Here is a 19,548-nt window from a genome sequence, read left to right on the forward strand (position 1 = left end):
TCCTCTGCTTCATGTTTTTCCCAACTTTAACTGAAAAATAATGGCTTCTCCTGCACATTGGGTTATGGAGGGAAAAATTAGTGTAAAGCAATAAAGAATGTTAAAAAATTTGAAGTGCTTTAGGAATGTTCAATGCAAGGGCACCTGTCTATAGTGCTGCCCTCTCTAAAACAGGGATAAATATGTGCCTGTCTTAGGTCCTACCCAAAGCTATTGATGGCAGGAAGTTCTGAAAGGACTTTGTTAAAAACACTTTCACTTGTAAACTGGCTTAACATGTGATCTTAGGGGCAGTGTGACGAGGCAAAGCATACATGTTATCTATATGCTGTATATATGCAACATGCTATATTTGTTAAATTTCCTTTTCTAGCAGAGAAAAAAGAAAACTTGTAAGCCAGAGATTTGTCTTAAATACTACTTTCAAATTCATTCTTCCAAATTGTTTTTTATTATTTTCAGAAGGAAAACTGAAGTCAGGTCATGCTTTCTTTCTTTCTCTCTCACAGTAAAATGGCCAAATGACGTGAATGTTAATAGAAGAAGCAGAAGTTGTGAATTGTTAACCTATACAGTTGATCCTAAATTTTAAATTATTGCCTTTATTATCTGGTTAAAATATGTAAGGCTCCTAAACCTGAAGCTCTTGATCCTAAGGTCTTCTATTTTTTATTTCTTTTTTTAATATGTTATTTTTATTATTGATTTTAGAGGGAGAGGAAGGAAAAGGGAGAAAGAAACATCAATCGGCTGCCTCCTGCACACCCCATACCTGGGATCGAGCCCAAAAACCGGGCATGTACCCTAACCAGGAGTCAAACCAGCGACGCTCAGTAAAACGGATGACGTGCAACCAACTGAGCCACACCAGCTATTTTTCATTTCTTAGGAGCCAATCAACCTTAAAACATGTAGGAAAAATCCAGAAAATAAGTATTAAGCATTCCTTGGAGATTAAAAAACATGAATAAAAAGTATTTTGTCTCATTACTTTCTAACAACAACTCAATGAGTAAGAAGCCTTTAATCTCCATTTTGTGAAGAAGAAACTGTGGCCTAGAGAACGTAATGGAATCTCATCCTAGATCATACAGCTTCTGGAAACAGGATGGACATTTAAAATAATGATATTAAAAACAAATATTTTCAAAATTACTTAAGTAGTACATATTCTTTGTAAAACAAATATATAGGAAATAAACATTTTAAAATAAATAATTATAGGTTTCTATGTGTACATATGATCTCATACATACATAGGGAGGGAGGGATGGAAGGAGGGAGAGACAGAGAGAGATAGGGGGTGGGGAGAGGGCTGAAAGATAAATAGTAAGTTGATAGCATTGGTTAACCCTGGAAAAGGAAGGTGAGAAGGTGCCAAGAATGGAAGTATGGAAGTGATGGTCAGAAAAGTCTTTAGGATTATTTGGTGCAGCATGTTTTCATATATAAGTTGAATAAATTTAAACTAGTAATTTTAAAAATCCTTTTAAAAAATGAGGACAGAAAGCAACATTCCAGATAAAGTTTTACCATTTTTGACTAATTTCTTTGCCCCTTTTCTGGTGACTTCCTCTTTTTCACAATCTCCACCCAAGAATGTTGAAAACTTTTCAAAGATAATGTGTACATGAGTTAGTTGATATAGTTAAGATTATAAAATCATTGATGATTAAGTATAAGGCAGTTGTCATGGTGGTTAAGAACCTGGGTCCAGACCGCCTGAGTTTGAAACCTGGCTTCCTCTTTGTATGACTTCCCTGTGCCTCAGTTTTCCCATTTCTAAATTTGGGATAATAGTACCTATCTTATAGGGTTGTTGTGAGGCCTAAAGGAGTTATTATCTGTACAGTACTTAGAACAGTGCTTGGCAAGTAGTAAGAGCCATATAAGGCTTATTATTATTAGTAGTAGTATCCTAACACTCAGAAAAAACTAATCTAAGTTTTTGTATATCCAGCCAGACTTTGTATGTATGTGTACATGTACATACACATACGTATACACTCATGTGGGTAAATATAGATGTATTTTTTATTAAAATTGGACTATACTATTTTTTAAAATTCTTTATTGTTTAAAGTATTACATAAGTCTCCTTTTCCCCCCATTGACCTCTACCTGGTCGCCCCCACCCCCCAGCATATGCCCTCACCCCCCTACTGTCTGTGTCCATTGGTTATGCTTATATGCATGCATATAAGTCCTTTGGTTGATATCTTACCCCTCACCCCCTGCCTTCCCTAATAGGTTGGACAGCCTGTTTGATGCTTCTATGACTCTGGTTCTATTTCTGTTCATCAGTTTATTATGTTGTTCATTATATTCCACAAATGAGTGAGATCATGTGGTATTTTTCCTTCATTGACTGGCTTATTTCGCTTAGCATAATGCTCTCCAGTCCATCCATGCTGTTGCAAATGGTAAGAATTTCTTCTTTTTTACAGCAGTGTAATATTCCATTATGTAGATGTATCACAGTTTTCTAATCCACTCATCTGCTGATGGGCACTTAGACTGTTTCCAAATCTTAGCTATTGTAAATTGTGCTGCTGTGAACATAGGGGTGCATATATCCTTTCTGATTTGAGTTTATGAGTTCTTGGGATATAGTCCTAGAAGTGGGATTAGTGGGTCAAATGGAGTTCCATTGGATTATACTATTTCTATTTATTGTAACCTTCTTTGTACTGAACACTATATTACAAGCATCTTTCCATGCCATTAAATGAAATAATGAATGTTTAAAACAAAAATCAGATGTATTTGGTCTTAATTAGTTGTGATATCATGCATCCTTTTGACCAAACACATGAATAAACATACGATCAAACAAAATTTTTGACACTACGCTGACTCTGGAATGCTTATAGATTTGATACAGCTTACTTAAAAGGTTGAATGGGCACTGATATATCCTACCTAAGTGATATTCAACATTTTACTAAAATGTTCATCTTCAGAGCTAATATACAACATAGAATGCTACTTTTGAAGTGTCCCTGGGGGAAAGACACTTGGAATATAGTTATTTGTAAGAAGAAAAATGACATGCAAAAAGTACATTGGTTAGTAGAAAAAACATTTCTTTCTCTGCCTCTTTCTGCCTTTTCAGGAGATGTTTCACAAAGCCGAAGAATTCCTATCCAAAACAGCAGGTGGTGAGATGGACGAGATGGACACATCGGATACCCAGTGGGGCTGGTTTTACTTGGCGGAATGTGGAAAGTGGCACATGTTTCAGGTATCTCCGTCCCTTGGACATAGCAAGAATGGATTTAGATTCACTTAGCGTCATCTTGCGGATGGATAAGATGAGTATAAGCAAACCGGAAAGAAATCAAGCTCTAAGGAAATCAGATTGCTTAACTGAAAGAAAAATTAGAAATTCTTCTAGTTCTTTTCCTTTTCTTCCCCCACGTTTTCACAATAATTTATTTAGAAGAAACAGTGTGTGTTTGCCGTGTGTACAGAAGGCGATTGTGACTGAGAGTTGCATGATAGCAGTACATCTGAGCAACTCCAAGTTTGATTTGGTGGACAAAGAGAAAGGGAAGAGAACAGCCCATATTAAACGCCTTCTGCACACCAAGTATTATGTTAGGTGTTGTACATAAATTTTCTCCTTTATCCTCATAACAACGCTGAAGCAGATGTTAACACTCGGTCTTACAGGGAAAGTGAAGCTCAGAAAGTTAATGTATTTTGTCCAGAATCACACAGCTAGTTAATGGTTAAGGTAGTGATTAAAGCTTGTAGTCTTTTTAAACTTACAAAGCTATTTAAAGAAGATTTAATTTTTGAGCCACTTAGGAAGCACAATTATTGTCATAATTTGTGAAAATTGTAATAATTTTGGATAAGGCTTAACCAGTTTTTTAAGTTTCTTTGCTGGAAATCCTTAAACTATTTTTAACATGCTGGTTTAGCTGTGATTTTCCCGGTGTTTAGGGGACTAGAACAGATGACTAGTTAAGTGTCCCTTGTTTCACCATTCTCTGTCTCTGAGCACAGTACCACCTCTGTGGCCAAGCCATTAAGGTGAACAGCTGTAATTGAAACTTTCTGGTTTGTCTTAAAGCCGGATACCAACATTCAGTGTTCAGTTAGCAGTGAAGATATCGAACAAAGCTTCAAAACAAATCCTTGTGGCTCCATTTCTTTTACTACTTCCAAATTCAGCTACAAGATAGACTTTGCAGGTATGTTGCTTTTTTTCTTAAAGTTGTGTGGTTTTAGTATACGGATATGGTAAAATCTACAGTTCTGAAGATGTATCAAGGATTAGTTGATACATTTGTGAACAGTGAAGTAAATCCTCTTTGTAATACATACAAGTACCTCTATAAAAATTCAGGATTTAAAATCTTGAGCAACACTGTCTTTTTATAAAGGAGTGTTTATATGCTGAGACTGATGTAATGCTCCTCTTCTAAGGAACACAAACACTCTAAGCTGTTGTTTTCCTCATGATCCTATCAGTCTTTTGAAGTAGATAGGAACCTTTTATTTTAAGGACCACTCTGAGAGGTGAAGTGACAAAGTCTGTGATAGTTTTAGACTGAAGTTCAGATGAATGACCCACCTCTGGGGTCTTTGCCAGAAAATTATTTCTTTAGTGGACATTGCCTTCTGCCCTTTTCTGATTTCATGGGCTCTTTCACAGATTAGCCAGTAATCTGGAAATCAGCTGCACTTGGGATTTCATTCCTGATTTATGGGCATGATTTGGGGTACTTCTCCTGAAAAACCTGTTGGGTTCAGTCCCTTCACTTTCAAACTGCTATAGTCCCAGCTCTTTGCTGCTTAGAGGCAAACAGGACCTGGTTGGGGAAGCTTCCTTAATAAAAGTGCATTTTGGTTATTTCACAGCTCAGTCCTCTAACTGTTCTTCCCAGTGTCTTTATGACAATTAGTAGTGTGTTTCTGTAGGGTAGGGTGGTGAAACCTTAGGAGATTTCCTTGAATGAGCCAAGGCCCAGAAACGGTAAAGGGGATTGTCCAGTAAGAGGTTGATGCAACCAAATCTCTAATGATCATCATCCCCCAAAGCTTTTTTATCAAGAGTTAAAACCATTAGATTCTTACTCTTGACTCACCATAACTTTTTTTCCCCACAGTTATTTTCTTTTAACTTTTTATTGATTAAGCGCAGGGGTCCTCAAACTTTTTAAACAGGAGGCCAGTTCACTGTCCTTCAGACCGTTGGAGGGCCGGATTATAGTTTAAAAAGAAACTATGAACAAATTCGGCAAAAACACCCGGCGGGCCGGATAAATGTTTTCGGCAGGCCTCATGGGGCCCGCGGGCTGTAGTTTGAGGACCCCTGGATTAAGGTATTACAAATGTGTCTGTATCCCCCCCATTGTCCCCTCATTCCCCTGGTCTTGCCCTCACCCTCACCCCCTGTTGTCTGCGTCCACTGCTTATGCTTATATGCATGCATACAAGTATTTTTATTGATTTCAGCGAGGAAGGGAGATGGAAGGGAGAGAGAGATAGAAGCATCAATGATGAGAGAGAACCAGGGATCAGCTGCCTCCTGCATGCCTCCTATTGGGGATCAAGCCCATGACCTGAGCATGTGTCCTGAACTGGAATCAAACCCAGGACCCTTCAGTCTGCAGGCTGATGCTCTATCCACTGAACCAAACCAGCTAGGGCACCTTAACATTGGATAAATAGGCCATCTGCCTTTAAAGGGCCCTGACATTTATCTTTCTCCTGCAGTCTAGACAACAGGTGTCTGGTAGGCATTTTAGTCTGTGTACCGGGGCCAGTTCTGAAGCCATACCGAGACATAAAGATACGCACAGACTCATATAGGAGATGAAGTTTGTCGAAGCAGATGATTCAGCAAGCTACATGTTTCCGGAAGAATATTTTCTAGAAAACATTTTTGCGAAACTTTCAGACAATACAGTTTATTAAAACATTTTTTAATCATCTAGGAGTCACATGTTATGTTGCGGTCAAGTTCCCCAACCCTCAATATAATGACACTGTTTCAGAAGTATACCTATTAGCACTTCATATATACCATTTACAAAATTAGTCCCTGTTCTGCCACAAGCCAATTCAGGTTCTCTCTGTAGAAATGGTAAAAAGTGAACTCAGAGGAAGACACTACAGTTTTCACTATGTGAGCTGAGATCTTGCTTTTCCCTGCACCATGGTAATGCCAGTGTGTACAGAGTCTAGGAGAATACAGACAGGGCAGAACATACTTTATACAGCATTTGCTTGATGGGTGAATCCCTTTGTTTTGGAATGGAATAATGTCAATTAGATAAGATAACTGACTAGAATCTCACATTCACATCTTTGTGGGAATGTAGAAATGGGCTTGGTAAGTACTGCCACTGCTGAGGCATAGATGAAAGAAGAAAATAATACTTTTAATTAATTAGTCCTTTGTCACTAGAATCTGTTATGTAAGTACTAGAGGCCCAGTTCATGAAATTCATGCATTGGGGTGGGGGTGGGGGGTTCTTCAGCTCGGCCTGCACCCTCTCGCAGTCTGGGAACTGCGGGGGATGTCCGATTGACAGCTTAGGCCTGATTCCCTCGAGCTTGGCCAGGGGGCAGCTCCTCCATTAAGCATCTGCCCCCTGGTGGTCAGTGTGCGTCATAGCGACCAGTCATTCCACAGTTTAGTTGACTTACATATTGGACTTTTTATTATATAGGATGTATGGAGTCTAGCTAGGTTTTCTATGTTTTGGTTTAGGTATACAATTTAAAGAGAAGGCAAGCAATGTACACATTTTTGAAATTCTGTGAATTGTACATGTTTTATAATGGTAATGTATTTTTTAAAATCATTTCCAAATACTTTGGAGAAATCATGTAGTTTCCACTTAATAAGCATCTAGAATATTCAGTATTATAATTTCTTTCTCTTTCTAGTACTCTTAATTTTCCTAAGTTTAGAATTCTTCTAGTTTAATGTCACTTTAACCTAAGGATTATATAGAAAAGGATTGACCCTGCCTACTGAGCCGCATATGGTATTAGCATTCTTTTGTCTGAGAGTAGATCAAGCAATGAAGCCATCCTCCCCGAATAGCGCTTTTATGACATGATAGATAGGTAGGTAGGTAGTAGGTAGGTAGGTAGATAGATAGATAGATAGATAGATAGATAGATAGATAGATAGAAAGAAAAGTATCTTAATGCACTATGTTTGTCAGTGACTCCCAAAATTCTGTGATTCGTGTAGGGTGGCTATACATCTTCGTGACAATTTATAGCACAGTATGTTTCTGTGACTTATCTAACATCTTTGTCTTTGTATACAGAAATGAAGCAAGTGAATCTTACTACTGGAAAACAGCGCTTAATAAAAAGAGCCCCCTTTTCTATCAGTGCTTTCAGGTACGGTAACGCGAATAGGGGTAGAAAGATTGGGCTTTTCCTCTCTCTTCTCTTTCTTAATATTTGATAGAGGAACAAATAGACTGAAAATGTTTTGGTAGGTTACTTAATGATCTTAATATTGATCCTTTCAGTACTGAATTGCACCTTACTTGATGAAATAGCAATATTATTATTTTATGCCCATGTTTCCTTTCGTCACACAACCATCCAGTTACTTGGGCTATAAATCCCAAGTAATTACCACTCTTCTCCACTGGGCAACGCCTGGAAGTAATTTCAGAGCAAAAGGAGACCTGAGGAAGGTGGGAGTGCAGTGGGACAGCAGCACTGCTACTTGTTCCCACTGCGAGTTGTCTTTTTCTGTCTCTGGATTATATAGCCTGAAAAGAGGCATAAATACCAGAAGAGAATAAATATTTTGTATTGCTGTGAATGGAATCGCAGTGAAAAATCTTACACTGTGTCTCCTATTTTCTGGAACGATTTCTCCAGCAAATATTGAAATCCTTGCTGTTCAAAGAATTTATAATGAAACAGAAGAACAAAGAGCTAGCATATGAATTTTAAGGACTACCCATTTGCTCCTTCTGAGGAGATATTGTGAAAGGATTAGAGTAAAGAACAAAAATTTTTAAGTTTCTATCAGTTTGTTTCACAAGATTTTGGCTTACATTTTAGCATCATGATTTAAAAGTTATTTAATTAATGAATGTTCTAGTACTTCTATGGAATGTAGAGAAAACTATTTTCTTATCAACTATATCATATCCTCATTCTTAAGTATAGGAATTAATTATCTTTAAAGAGTATGTAATCTGGGAGAAAATGAAACTTAATAATGGGAAATGATATTGTAAATTGTAATTGCACATTATTGTATCTGGTATGTTATGGTGAGGAGAAGCAGCACATGATGGGGTCTAGCACTTTGTTCTCTCACTGACTATACACACCATAGAAAAGAGACAGGAGAGGGAGACAGTGCACCAGAATGGAGGATAATAAGATATTAAAAGATGAAGAACAGTTAGTTGGGATACAGAAGAGTGTTGAAGGTGAGGTGAGTATGTGCTGATATAGAAATGTTTATTTATTACAGGAAATATTACATGCAAGGTGAATAGTATATATTTTCCATTGGCAAAGATTAGCAGTTAACTAAGGCTATGGGCTATAGACATAAAAAAAAAAACCGCACACACACACACAAAACTTTTCCATAGCTAAAAGATATGGCAAAATCTTCTTAAAAAATGGGTAAACTATTGTTACTCATTATCACAGCCTAGGGATTTATCTCTGTAGTATATGAAATATTTCTATGAATCTCTAAGTAGAAGACCAACAACCTGTTTAAAAAATGAGCAAAGAATTTGAACAGTTCATAAAACTTCACTCATAATAAAAGAAATACAAATTACATCAGACTATTTTTTTACTATCAGGTTGACAAAAATCCAAAAGTTTGATAACACATCTTTTTTATGAGGTTGGAAAATAGACATTCTTTATTTTTCTGGTGGGAATGTCAATGAGTACAACCTTCAAGGAAGGCTTTGGTCAGTATCTGTCAAAATCATGAATAAATATATTCTTTGATTGAGAAATTCCATTTCAAAGATGTCATCCTAAAAATTGACTAGTGGACACGTACAATGACAAATGGATGAACTAGTTCTTTGCAACATTCTTAACAGTAGCAAAAAGTTGAAAGAACTGAAGATCTTCAATAGGGGACTTGTTAAATAGATTGTGGTGTCTCCATACCACGGAATTCTGTGCATCTTTGCATGTGCTAGACCCTATGGTAGGGACTGGGAACAAGGGTACTCTCTATCTACTGATGTAGAAAGATATCTAAGAACGTAGTAAGTGAAAAATAAAAGCTGCAGAAGACACATGTTTCAAGCTACCATTTGTGTGTGGGGACAGATTGGCTTGTGTTAACTTAAAGAAGTTCTAGAATAATAACCAAAAGACTGGAAACAATATTACTTGGAGTTGAGGCAAGAGGTGAGAATTGGACAGTCTAAGGACTGGAGTGGGAGGGAAACTATTCACTATTCACTATTTACTCTTTTTATACTTATTAATTTTTAAATCATGTCATTTTATGATTTTTTCAAAGTTGAAATGAGTTTTTAAAAATTAAACTGAAAATAGGCTTGAAATTTATTTCTTCCAGTGACCTCGAGTCACCACAGAGGGTTAATATGTCAGTGTCAGCCTGTTGCCATTGAACTCCCCAAGATTGCTCTCTTTTTCTGTGTTCACATCCAGTGGCTTAAACACGGTAGATAGTTTTTAAAAAGTTGTACTGACTGATGATATTAAGTGTGTTAATGTGAACTGTGTACGAGAATAGTGGGCAATAAACAGAAAAGTTTAGATTTGAGTTAGATCTTGAAGGACATTGAATGTATGGCTGAGGGGTTGGGATTTTATTTAATAGGCAGAATAAATATCTTAGGGAGTTTTATTTTTTTATTTTAAATATATTTTATTGATTTTTTTACAGAGAGGAGGTGAGAGGGATAGAGAGTTAGAAACATCAATGAGAGAGAAACATTGATCAGCTGCCTCCTACATACTCCCTACTGGGGATGTGCCTGCAACCAAGGTACATCCCCTTGACCGGAATTGAGCCTGGGACTTTCAGTCCACAGGCCAATGCTCTATCCACTGAGCCAAACTGGTTAGGGCTTAAGGAGTTCTTTTTAAATCAAGGGTTTTATTTTCTTCTCGGAAATTTCTTTTCTTTAGCTAAAATCTTCCTTACATTTTAAAGAAATTCTGTAAAATTCAGAAAAACAAGACAAAATGAAACAACTATTCTTGAAATGTTAATGTTATGTAGGGTTGGATGTTTTCCATTGAAGTTCTCAATTCATCACTTAAAAAGGTAATACACAAGAAAGATATTCAATAAATATTTTAAAATAAAGAAAGCAAGGATTATACTTAATTGCATTTATCACAGTATCCCAAACATGAAAATTCAGCATTGAAGAAGTCTAACTCACAGTAATTATAATCAGATTCTAATATTTTGTTTTGTCTTTTGCTATTTAAAGTTATATCTGTGAAAATGAGGCTATCCCCATGCCACCACATTGGGAGAATGTGAATACTGACGTACCCTATCAGGTAAGAGCAGAACTGACTGACCATCCTGTGCTAGAGATGGAACAGGACTTCAATAAAACTATTAAACTTTATTTTCCAGCTTATTCCTTTGCACAATCAAACACATGAATATAATGAAGTCGCTAGTCTCTTTGGGAAAACAATGGATCGCAACAGAATTAAAAGAATTCAGAGAATTCAGAACCTAGACTTGTGGGAGTTCTTCTGCAGGTGAGATAGTTTCTAATCTGACCCCCCTCCTTGGCCTCTGAGACTTTTGTTGTCTTAGAGATGATAATGTAGCACAAACATTTAATTGTATTAATTTTCACTGCTGCTGTGTTTTCTTCTTGCTTTGTTTTGACCTGGTCTCTCAGCTCTCTTCTTCAGCCTTCTCAGGGAGTAAGAGAGATGCTCTGTAAGTAAATGCAAGGCATTGTTTACAGGGCTCGGGAACGTCCCACCGGCCGCATAAGGCCCGAGAAATCATTTGTTCTGGCCCTGCCAAGGCATTAGGGGTAAGTTCATTAAATGTTTGACCAAATACGGCAGGCTAATTTTTAAGTTGATAATTTTGTATGGCCCTGAATAATGTTATAAATACCCAAATGGCCCTTGGCAGAAAAAAGGTTCCCCACCCTTGGCTTACCACATTGTAATGCAGTGGTAGAGGTTAGTCTCCTCAGCACACTCCTAGAAACTTGCCCCTTTCAAGGTTCTGAGCTTCGCATCTTGGCTTAGTCAGCATTGCAGAGGAATAGGGGAGCTCTTTAGTTTTGTTGATATGACTTTGTTCGCTCAGACTTTTATGTTGAACTAGTGGCCCGGTGCACAAAATTTGTGCACTTGGGTGGGGGTTGGGGGTCCTCCAGCCTGGCCTGTGCCCTGTCACAGTGAGGGAGCCCTGTGATCCATCGCCCCAAAGAGGTAAGCCCTGCCCACCCAACTGGTGCTCCTCGATGGATTGCCCCAAAGTGGTAGGCCAGAGTTGGTGAAGGCCTGCGGACCTCCAGCCGGGCCCACGGCGGAGGGCCCTCTCCACACGCCTGTGGATCCCTGGCGCAGGCATGCGGAGAGGCCTCTCTGCCGCTGCCCCAACCCTGTCCCTGACGCTGCAAGTCCCCGCCCACCCATGCCTGCTGCGCACGCAGCCTGCTGATTGGTTGTTACTGTGACGATGTCCTGACCAATTTGCATATTACCCTATTATTAGTATAGATTATAACTCTCTGAATCATTGTTGAATTTCTTCTTAAATAATTACACTATCTTGCCTATAGTCATTTGCGTATTTAGTTTGAAGGACCATTGCAAAACATACCTGGAAATTTTCTGTTTAGCCCAAAGTTTATGTTGTAGATTTAAAAATCTCAATTTATTACTCAACTTAGGTTGGAAATGACCCATAGAATTGCTCTGTGTGCACTTAACCTAAAAGTAAAGCCCACTACAAAACCGGAAGGGTATTGTCCAAATTAATCTGTTTGTTGTGCTGTTTGTTTGTTTTTGTTTATTTCTTTTTTTTTTTTTTTACAAATGTATAGTAACAGAAAATACATCAGTATTAGTGAGGATAGAGGGCCAATTGAGAGAGGCAGGATGGAGGGATTACACATAGGAATAAGGAAACTGAGGAAGGTGATAGATATGTTCATTATTTTTACAACAGATTAATGGTTGTTAATTGTAAATATGTGCAGTTTATTGTATGTAATTATATCACAAATTGTGCTGAGGAATGTGTTTTTAATAACAAGTAGTACCTAAAATATGTGATTTTCTGAAATATTTATTAAATACTAGAGGCCCGATGCATGAAAATTCGTGCACTCGAGGTGGGGGGTGTCCTTCAGCCTGGCCTGCTCCTCTCGCAGTCCGGGAGTCCTCAGGAGATGTCCGACTGATGGCTTAGGCCTGCTCCTCTACAGGAGGCAACCAGGCAGGCCCATCAGGTGATGGTGCCAGCCGGCGAGCAACTGGCTCTGCCCAACCCCCGATTACAACTCCACCGCTGCTGGTTGCTTCCGCCCCCAAATCGCCATCCCCTCCCTCTGCCCGCTGTCACTAGCCTTGGCTGGCCTGGCGCAGCCTGCTCACTGGCCCCGCCCCCCCCCCCACCGGTTGTTCTGCCATTCGGTCGATTTGCATATTATGCTTTTATCATATAGGATGTGTATGAGATTTAGTTTCTAATATATTTTTATTATTTTTATTTTATTAATTTTTATTTTATTATTTTCTCTTTTTTTCTTGTTTCTAATATTTCTTAATATATGCAGACCTTTAGTACTTATTCAGAAAATTTTCAAGTAATAGAGTTTAATATAACAAACCTCTAGGTAGCTATCATACTGATTTAACATTTATCAAGATATACCACATATTATCTATCAATGAAAGCTGCAGTCTCATTAAAAGCAGGCTGACTTGTATTTGTTAATGATACATGGAATTCTTTCATGCTCTGGTGCTCATACAAGTTTATATGATAAAATAAGGAGTTTTCAGCTTTATTCTTTATAGTTTTGAGTCTTTGGACCAAACCAACTTTTATTTCTGACAGTACTGAGTTTAGAAGGTTTTATTCAGTTCTTGTTTGGGTAATTTTTTTTTTAGAGGAAGGTGGAAGCCTCTCTCCCTTTTATTTTATTCTCTCAGTGAATAAAGTTTTTTCTCAGATGGTCTGATGAAATCTTACTTCATTATGTTTAATCTGGCCTCCGAAGTGGAGTTCATATTAGTCTCCCTCCTAATTTGAGTCTTCAGTTAAATCCTAGTGATAAAATGTACAGTGACTCCCCAACATTTTATATGAAGATTTTATGGAATCAGTTTACTGTCGATGCCCTTTATAATTTTATGTAATGTCAGTGTCTAGAAATCTGTGATGGCAAATGAACCTGCCACCTACTGCGATAGTAGAAAATACTAAATCTCATTATGAAGACAGCCTGTCATGTTGTCATCTCCCTGAAGAACTGATGTAACCGAGTCGATCTCATTGTCATGTAACCTGTGACTCACTACTTGAGTGCATCATGCATCAGTTTGCATGTTGTCCAGGCCTTTCTTACTTCCTCCCTTTTTCTAAAAATATGTTTTAACTCCTACTTTGTGACAGGCTTTATTCTGGGCACTTGGGATATAACAGGGTATAGGACCGTAGCTTAGACAAGGGGCCAGGCTATCAAACCACAAAATGTAGGCGGGAGCACAGGATATCTTGGAGCACAAGGTGAGGGTATCTACGCACCCTGCTTGACAAAAGTAAGATATGTATTGTGGAGTGGGAAATATCAAGAAGCACTTCCTAAAGCAGGGATCATTTAAGCTAGACATAGGTGGGAGAAGGGAAGGGCACCCCAGACTTTGGGAGCAGCATGGGCCAAAGTTGATGATGAGAGGGAACGTAGAACATTGAGAGAATTTCAAATAGAACAAAAAATAGGATGAATGTTGAAGAAGGGCCTAGAAAGGTACTCCAGAGGTAGAACATGCAGAAGTTTGTAGTAGAGCCACTGGGTGGTTGTGTGATTTTCTTTGGTAGCCTTACTTGAGTTGGACGGACACACTGTTAAGGTAGAGAGTTAGCAGGGGCCAGGCCATGCAGGCCTTACAAACCAAACAAAAGGATTTGGATTATTTTTCTGGGACAGTGGAAAGCTATTGTAGGATTTTAAGCAAGAAAGAGATGGGTCTGATTTGCATTTTAGAAAAATAATTCATCAGTCTATATTGTGGAATAGGTGTTTAAAGCAGTTAGGAGTGATTTTTCCCACCAGCGGGTATTGGCAATGACTGGACACATCCTTATTATCCTGCAGTGGGATGGGGATATCCTACTGACATCTACTCAGTAAAGGCCAGGGATGCTAAACATTGTACAGTGCACAAGACAGCCTCCTACAATGAACAAATATCCAGCCCCAAATGTCAGTAGTGCCGAAGCTTAGAAATTGGTTTAAATGGATCAAAGTCAGCAGCAGAGAGGCCATTGTAGGAAATTGTTTCAGTAATTAAACTGAGACAAATTGGGAGGCTTGAACCAAAGTGGACCGAAGGAGTGAAGAGGACAACTTTGAGGTATTAAGAATGTAGAATGATGTTGTTTGGTGCATAATTTAATGTGTGCAATGGGTTGGGTTAGGGAGATGGGAAAAATGACATTGAAGTTTCTGACTTGTTTTAGTTGACTAAGGAAATATGGGTAGGAACAGATTTTGGTCTTGGGAGGATGTGAAGGGAGTAGTAGTTGATATGTGGATTGGGAGCTTAGCAGAGTGGTGTAGACTAGAGATAAAGGTTTTGGAGTAGTTAAGAAATGTGGGTACTTGTTGGGGTCCAGCCCCAGCAAGTCCAGGTTTGGAATGGAGATAACAAACGCCCTAACCTTTGGAATAGAATGGATAGGATTAAAATCAAATGGTATAAATACAGATGTAACAGGAGAATAAAAAGAGAACCTGGCTATGCTGATCATCTGAACGCTGTCTCCATGTCATTCCTTCTTCACCGACTCTGTCCACACCTTTGGGAACCCCTGGACCTGCTGGGGCTGGACCCCAACAGGTAATAGAAGCCATAGGAATTGATAAGATGATCAGGGATGTTATGTAGATAGAGAAAATAGGATGGCCAAGGACTGAACTCTAGAAGGGATAGACAGAGGAAGAGAAAACCTAAGGAAGAAGCTGAGAAGTAACAACCAAAAAAAGGTGGAAGAAAATGAGTGGAATGTGATCACAGAAGCCAAAGGAAGAAAGTAGTTTACATAAGTAGGTGTCATCCACGGTCATATAGTGAAGAATAACCAAGTAAGATAAATATTGACAACTAGAGGCCCAGTGCATGAAATTCGTGCACTTGGGGAGGTTGTCCCTCAGCCCAGCCTGCGCCCTCTTGTAGTCCGGGAGCCCTTGGGGGATGTCCAACTGCCAGCTTAGGCCCACTCCCTGCTGGCAGTCAGACATCCTTAGCGCTGCCACAGAGGCAGGAGAAGCTTCCACCACCACCACTGCACTCACCAGCCATGAGCCTGGCTTCTGGCTTAGCAGTGCTCCCCCTGTGGGAGCACACTGACCATCAGGGGGCAGCTCCTGCACTGAGTGTCTGCCCCCTGGTGGTCAGTGCATGTCATAGCGACTGGTCATTCCACTGTTCGGTCGATTTGCATATTAGCCTTTTATTATATAGGATATCCTTTGGATTCTGCAACAGAAAGTTCATTGGCACCTTTGATGAGAGCAATGTTGGTAGATGCTATACAGGGTTGGGCAGAAGTAGGCTTACAGTTTTTCAGATGGAAAATAATACAATAATTAATAAACCGTCAGGTACTCACAACTGTAAATCTACTTTTTGTCCCACTGTGTATTGTATTTACAGCAAATGTTGACCAGTATTTCAAGAAGCTTGGCAGTGAAGAGACTGAGAGATCTGAGAAGATGGGTAATGTAGAGTTGGGAAGGCTGTTTCTGTTTTATGTTTTTTGAAGTAAAACATCAGGTAGACATGAGCATGTTTACATTATAATAGGAAAGAGCCTATGGAGAGGGAGAGTTTAAAGGATAGGAGAGGCAAGGGTAATTGATGGATTAAGTCTCCTGAAGAGGTGTGATGGGATAGAACGTATGTTAGGAGTTAGACAAAGGTGGTCCAGTTACGTTATAAGTAAGGAGAAGTAGGAGATGAGGACAGGAATTAGGTTGGGAGCTCCATCCTGATACTTTCAGTCTCCTTTGTGAAATAAGAATTGAGGTTCCCTATAGGTAATGATATTAAGGAGGTGTGGGTAAGAGGGAGAGATAGAGGAAAAAGAGCGATTTGAAATGGCCATTGTGGAAAATGGGGGAGAAAAAGCTAACTTGAGAACTATAGGATTTCCATCAGTGCTGAAGGCTTAGTTAGAATGTGTGAATTTGTGGAAATCACAGAGATGTTGTTTGACTTATTTCAGCTGTTTATGAGCCGAGACAGGTGGTGGTTTAGTTGATTCAGGAAAAGGTGGCAAGGAAAAAAGAACAATGAAAGCTGTTATCGCCTTATGAACGTGGGAGAATGTGGATTGAGATCAGAGACCCTCAGCCCTGGCTGCATATCAGAATCACCTGTGGAGCTCCTTAACAAGTAGAGCTATTTATCCCCACCCTTGACCCACCACATCAGAACCTCCAAGTTCTGACATCTTTAAAAAGTTCTGCAAGTATCCAGCCAGAATGGAGAACCACTGGTTCAAACCTAGGCAAAAATAGTTCAATCCAGACCATGAAGATATCCCTGCTGCTGCTCAGAGTGCATAGCACATCTAATTTAGTTGTTTTGGCATTCCAGTTCCTGAGAGGGTGGGAAAACTTAAGAGATCTTTGAGAGGTGGGTGCTACAATACTTTTAGTAAGTTCAGAAATGACCAACTTACACCATACACAAAAATAAACTCAAAATGGATAAAGGACTTAAACGTAAGATGGGAAACCATAAAAATCTTAGAAGAAGCCATAGGCAGCAAAATAGCAGACATTTGTTGTAGCAAAATCTTTACCGATACAGTTCCTAGGGCAATGGAAACTAAGCAGAAAATTAACAAATGGGACTACATCAAAATAAAAAGCTTCTGCACAGCAAAAGAAACTATCAACAAAACAACAAGAAAGCCCACTGCATGGGAGAACATATTTGCCAGTGTTATCTCTGATAAGGGTTTAATCTCCAAAATTTACAGGGAACTCATACGACTTAACAAAAGGAAGATAAACAATCTAATAAAATAAATGGGCAAAGGACCTAAATAGACACTTTACGAAAGTGGACATATAGAAGGCCAAGAGACATATGAAAACATGCTCCAAGTCATTAATCATCCGAGAGATGCAAATCAAAACGACAATGAAGTACCATCTCACACCTGTCAGAATGGCTATCATCAACAAACCAACAAACGACAAATGCTGAAGAGGATGCAGACAAAAAGGAACCCTCATGCACTGCTGGTGGGAATGCAGACTGGTGCAGCCACTATAGAAGACAGTGTGGAGTTTCCTCAAAAAACTAAAAATGGAACTCCCATTTGACCCTGTGATCTCACTTCTGGGAATATATCCCAGAAAACCAGAAACACCAATCAGAAAGGATATGTGCACCCATATGTTCATAGCAGCACAATTCACCATAGCTAAGATCTGGAAACAGCCTAAGTGCCCATCAGTAGATGAATGGATTAGAAAACTGTGGTACATCTACACGATGGAATACTATGCTGCTGTAAAAAAGAAGGAATTCTTACCATTTGCAATGGCATGGATGGAACTGGAGAGCATTATGCTAAGTGAAATAAACCAGTCAATGAAGGAAAAACACCACATGATCTCACTCACTCATGGATAATAAAGACCATTATAAACTTATGAACAAAAATAGATACAGAGGCAGAGCTGCCTCGAACAGACTGTCAAACTACAGCAGGAAAGCCGGGGAGGGTTGAGGGGCAGGAGGGGGGCGGGTAAGAGATCAACCGAAGGACTTGTATGCATGCATATAAGCATAACCAATGGGCATAAGACACTGGGGGGTAGGGGAGGCTGGGGGATTGTTAAGGGTGGGGGAAAAAGGAGACGTATGTGATACTCTTTGTAATACTTTAAGCAATAAAACAAAAAAGAAAGAAAAAAAACAGTGGAGGTAAAAAAAAAAATCAGCAAAAATGCCTTGGCAATTTTAGCATAGTTCCTAGGATATTGGTTGGCACTCAAAGGGTTAAAAAGTAAGTACATAAAGTTTAAAAAAAGACATAATTTATTGTTAGTGAAAACATGCTGGCTTTTTCTGCAAAAATATTTGTTTAATACACATCCTTCTAAGTTATGATTAATGGTTTGAAAAGACTATCAATAGTAGATCAAAGCATAGACATTAAATTTTGATACATATTGCCAAGTGACTCTTGAGAACAACCATATACACTTCCAATTCTTTCATCATTTAAATGCAAGTATCCCCTTTTTCCCTGCATAATCACTAAGTTGCATGTTAGTTTTTAAAATAAATTCTGCATTTTTAAATTGCTATCTATATATATAAAAGCCTAAGCGACTGTTACTATGGAACGACTGGAATGACCGGTCGCTATGATGTGCACTGACCACCAGGGGGCAGACGCTCAATGCAGGAGCTGCCCTGGGCCCCCAGGCCCCGATTGCCAGATGGGGCCTGCCGGCCAACCTCTCGGTCCCTCCCCCCAGCCAGCAGGCCCCCATCGCCCGATCAGGGCCAGGCCCCGGGCTGAGATGGGGAACTGGAGGTGGGTGGCAGCAGACACATCCCCTTTCCCCGGGGGCCAAGGGCTGGGATCCCACCTTGGGGCTGGCAGCCAACTTCCTGGGTCCCTACCCCCAGCTGGCAGGCCCTGATCGCCTGATTGGGGTGGGGTCCCAGGCTGGGACAGGGAACTGGGAGTGGGTGGTGGCAACCAACCTCCCGCGGTGCCTGGGTGGGGTGCTGTGACCTCTCGCTGGCTACCTGGGGGTGGGAGTGATGAGGACAGAGGGTCGGTGAGAATGTGGGCTACCTGCTGAGCTCACTCTCACACCCCCTGCTACCTTCCCTGGGGATGCCAGGTCTTGCGCATCGGGGAAACCCTGCACTCAGATGCTGGGTGCCAGTGAGGAGCCTGCCTCCCCCACCCGTGCAGCCTCTTCCAGGTGAGCCAGGTAGCAGCCACCAGGACCACAGGGGCTGGTCGGGCTCCCCGTGGGTTTGCACAGGAGCCGGTCTACAAGGCTGGCCTGGAAAGAGTACGCTGCCTGCCCGGCTTTCATGCGGCACCACTGGGCAGCCCAGAGGTCTGTTGTGCCCCCGCCCGCAGTTCCTGGCCACGCTCACCACATCTCCGCGTGGGGACTCGGGAACGGTGACTCAGGTGGGACCTGTCCTTCCATGCCAGACCTCACACTTTGGTCACCGGCCAGGCCTAGGGACCGCACCATGCATGAATTTAAAAATAAAGCTTAATTGAAATAAATGTAGTACTGCATTAAGTTTGTAAATCAG

At 40.0% G+C, this 19,548-nt stretch overlaps 1 protein-coding gene across 2 annotated transcripts in view; it reads left to right on the top strand.

The window, feature by feature from the left end:
• Window positions 1-19,548, top strand: part of PARP11 (poly(ADP-ribose) polymerase family member 11) — a 61,543-nt gene that overhangs the window by 33,305 nt on the left and 8,690 nt on the right. The window contains exons 2-6 of one of the 2 annotated variants that reach the window (XM_059683840.1): window positions 3,116-3,244; window positions 4,082-4,202; window positions 7,302-7,377; window positions 10,455-10,527; window positions 10,607-10,737. In XM_059683840.1, coding sequence (XP_059539823.1) covers window positions 3,116-3,244; window positions 4,082-4,202; window positions 7,302-7,377; window positions 10,455-10,527; window positions 10,607-10,737 — 530 coding nt within the window. The remainder of the gene's footprint in view (window positions 1-3,115; window positions 3,245-4,081; window positions 4,203-7,301; window positions 7,378-10,454; window positions 10,528-10,606; window positions 10,738-19,548) is intronic. The other variant, XM_059683841.1, reaches the window with a different exon arrangement.

Source organism: Myotis daubentonii, chromosome 2 (assembly GCF_963259705.1).
Source record: "Myotis daubentonii chromosome 2, mMyoDau2.1, whole genome shotgun sequence".
Classification (NCBI taxonomy): domain Eukaryota; kingdom Metazoa; phylum Chordata; class Mammalia; order Chiroptera; family Vespertilionidae; genus Myotis; species Myotis daubentonii.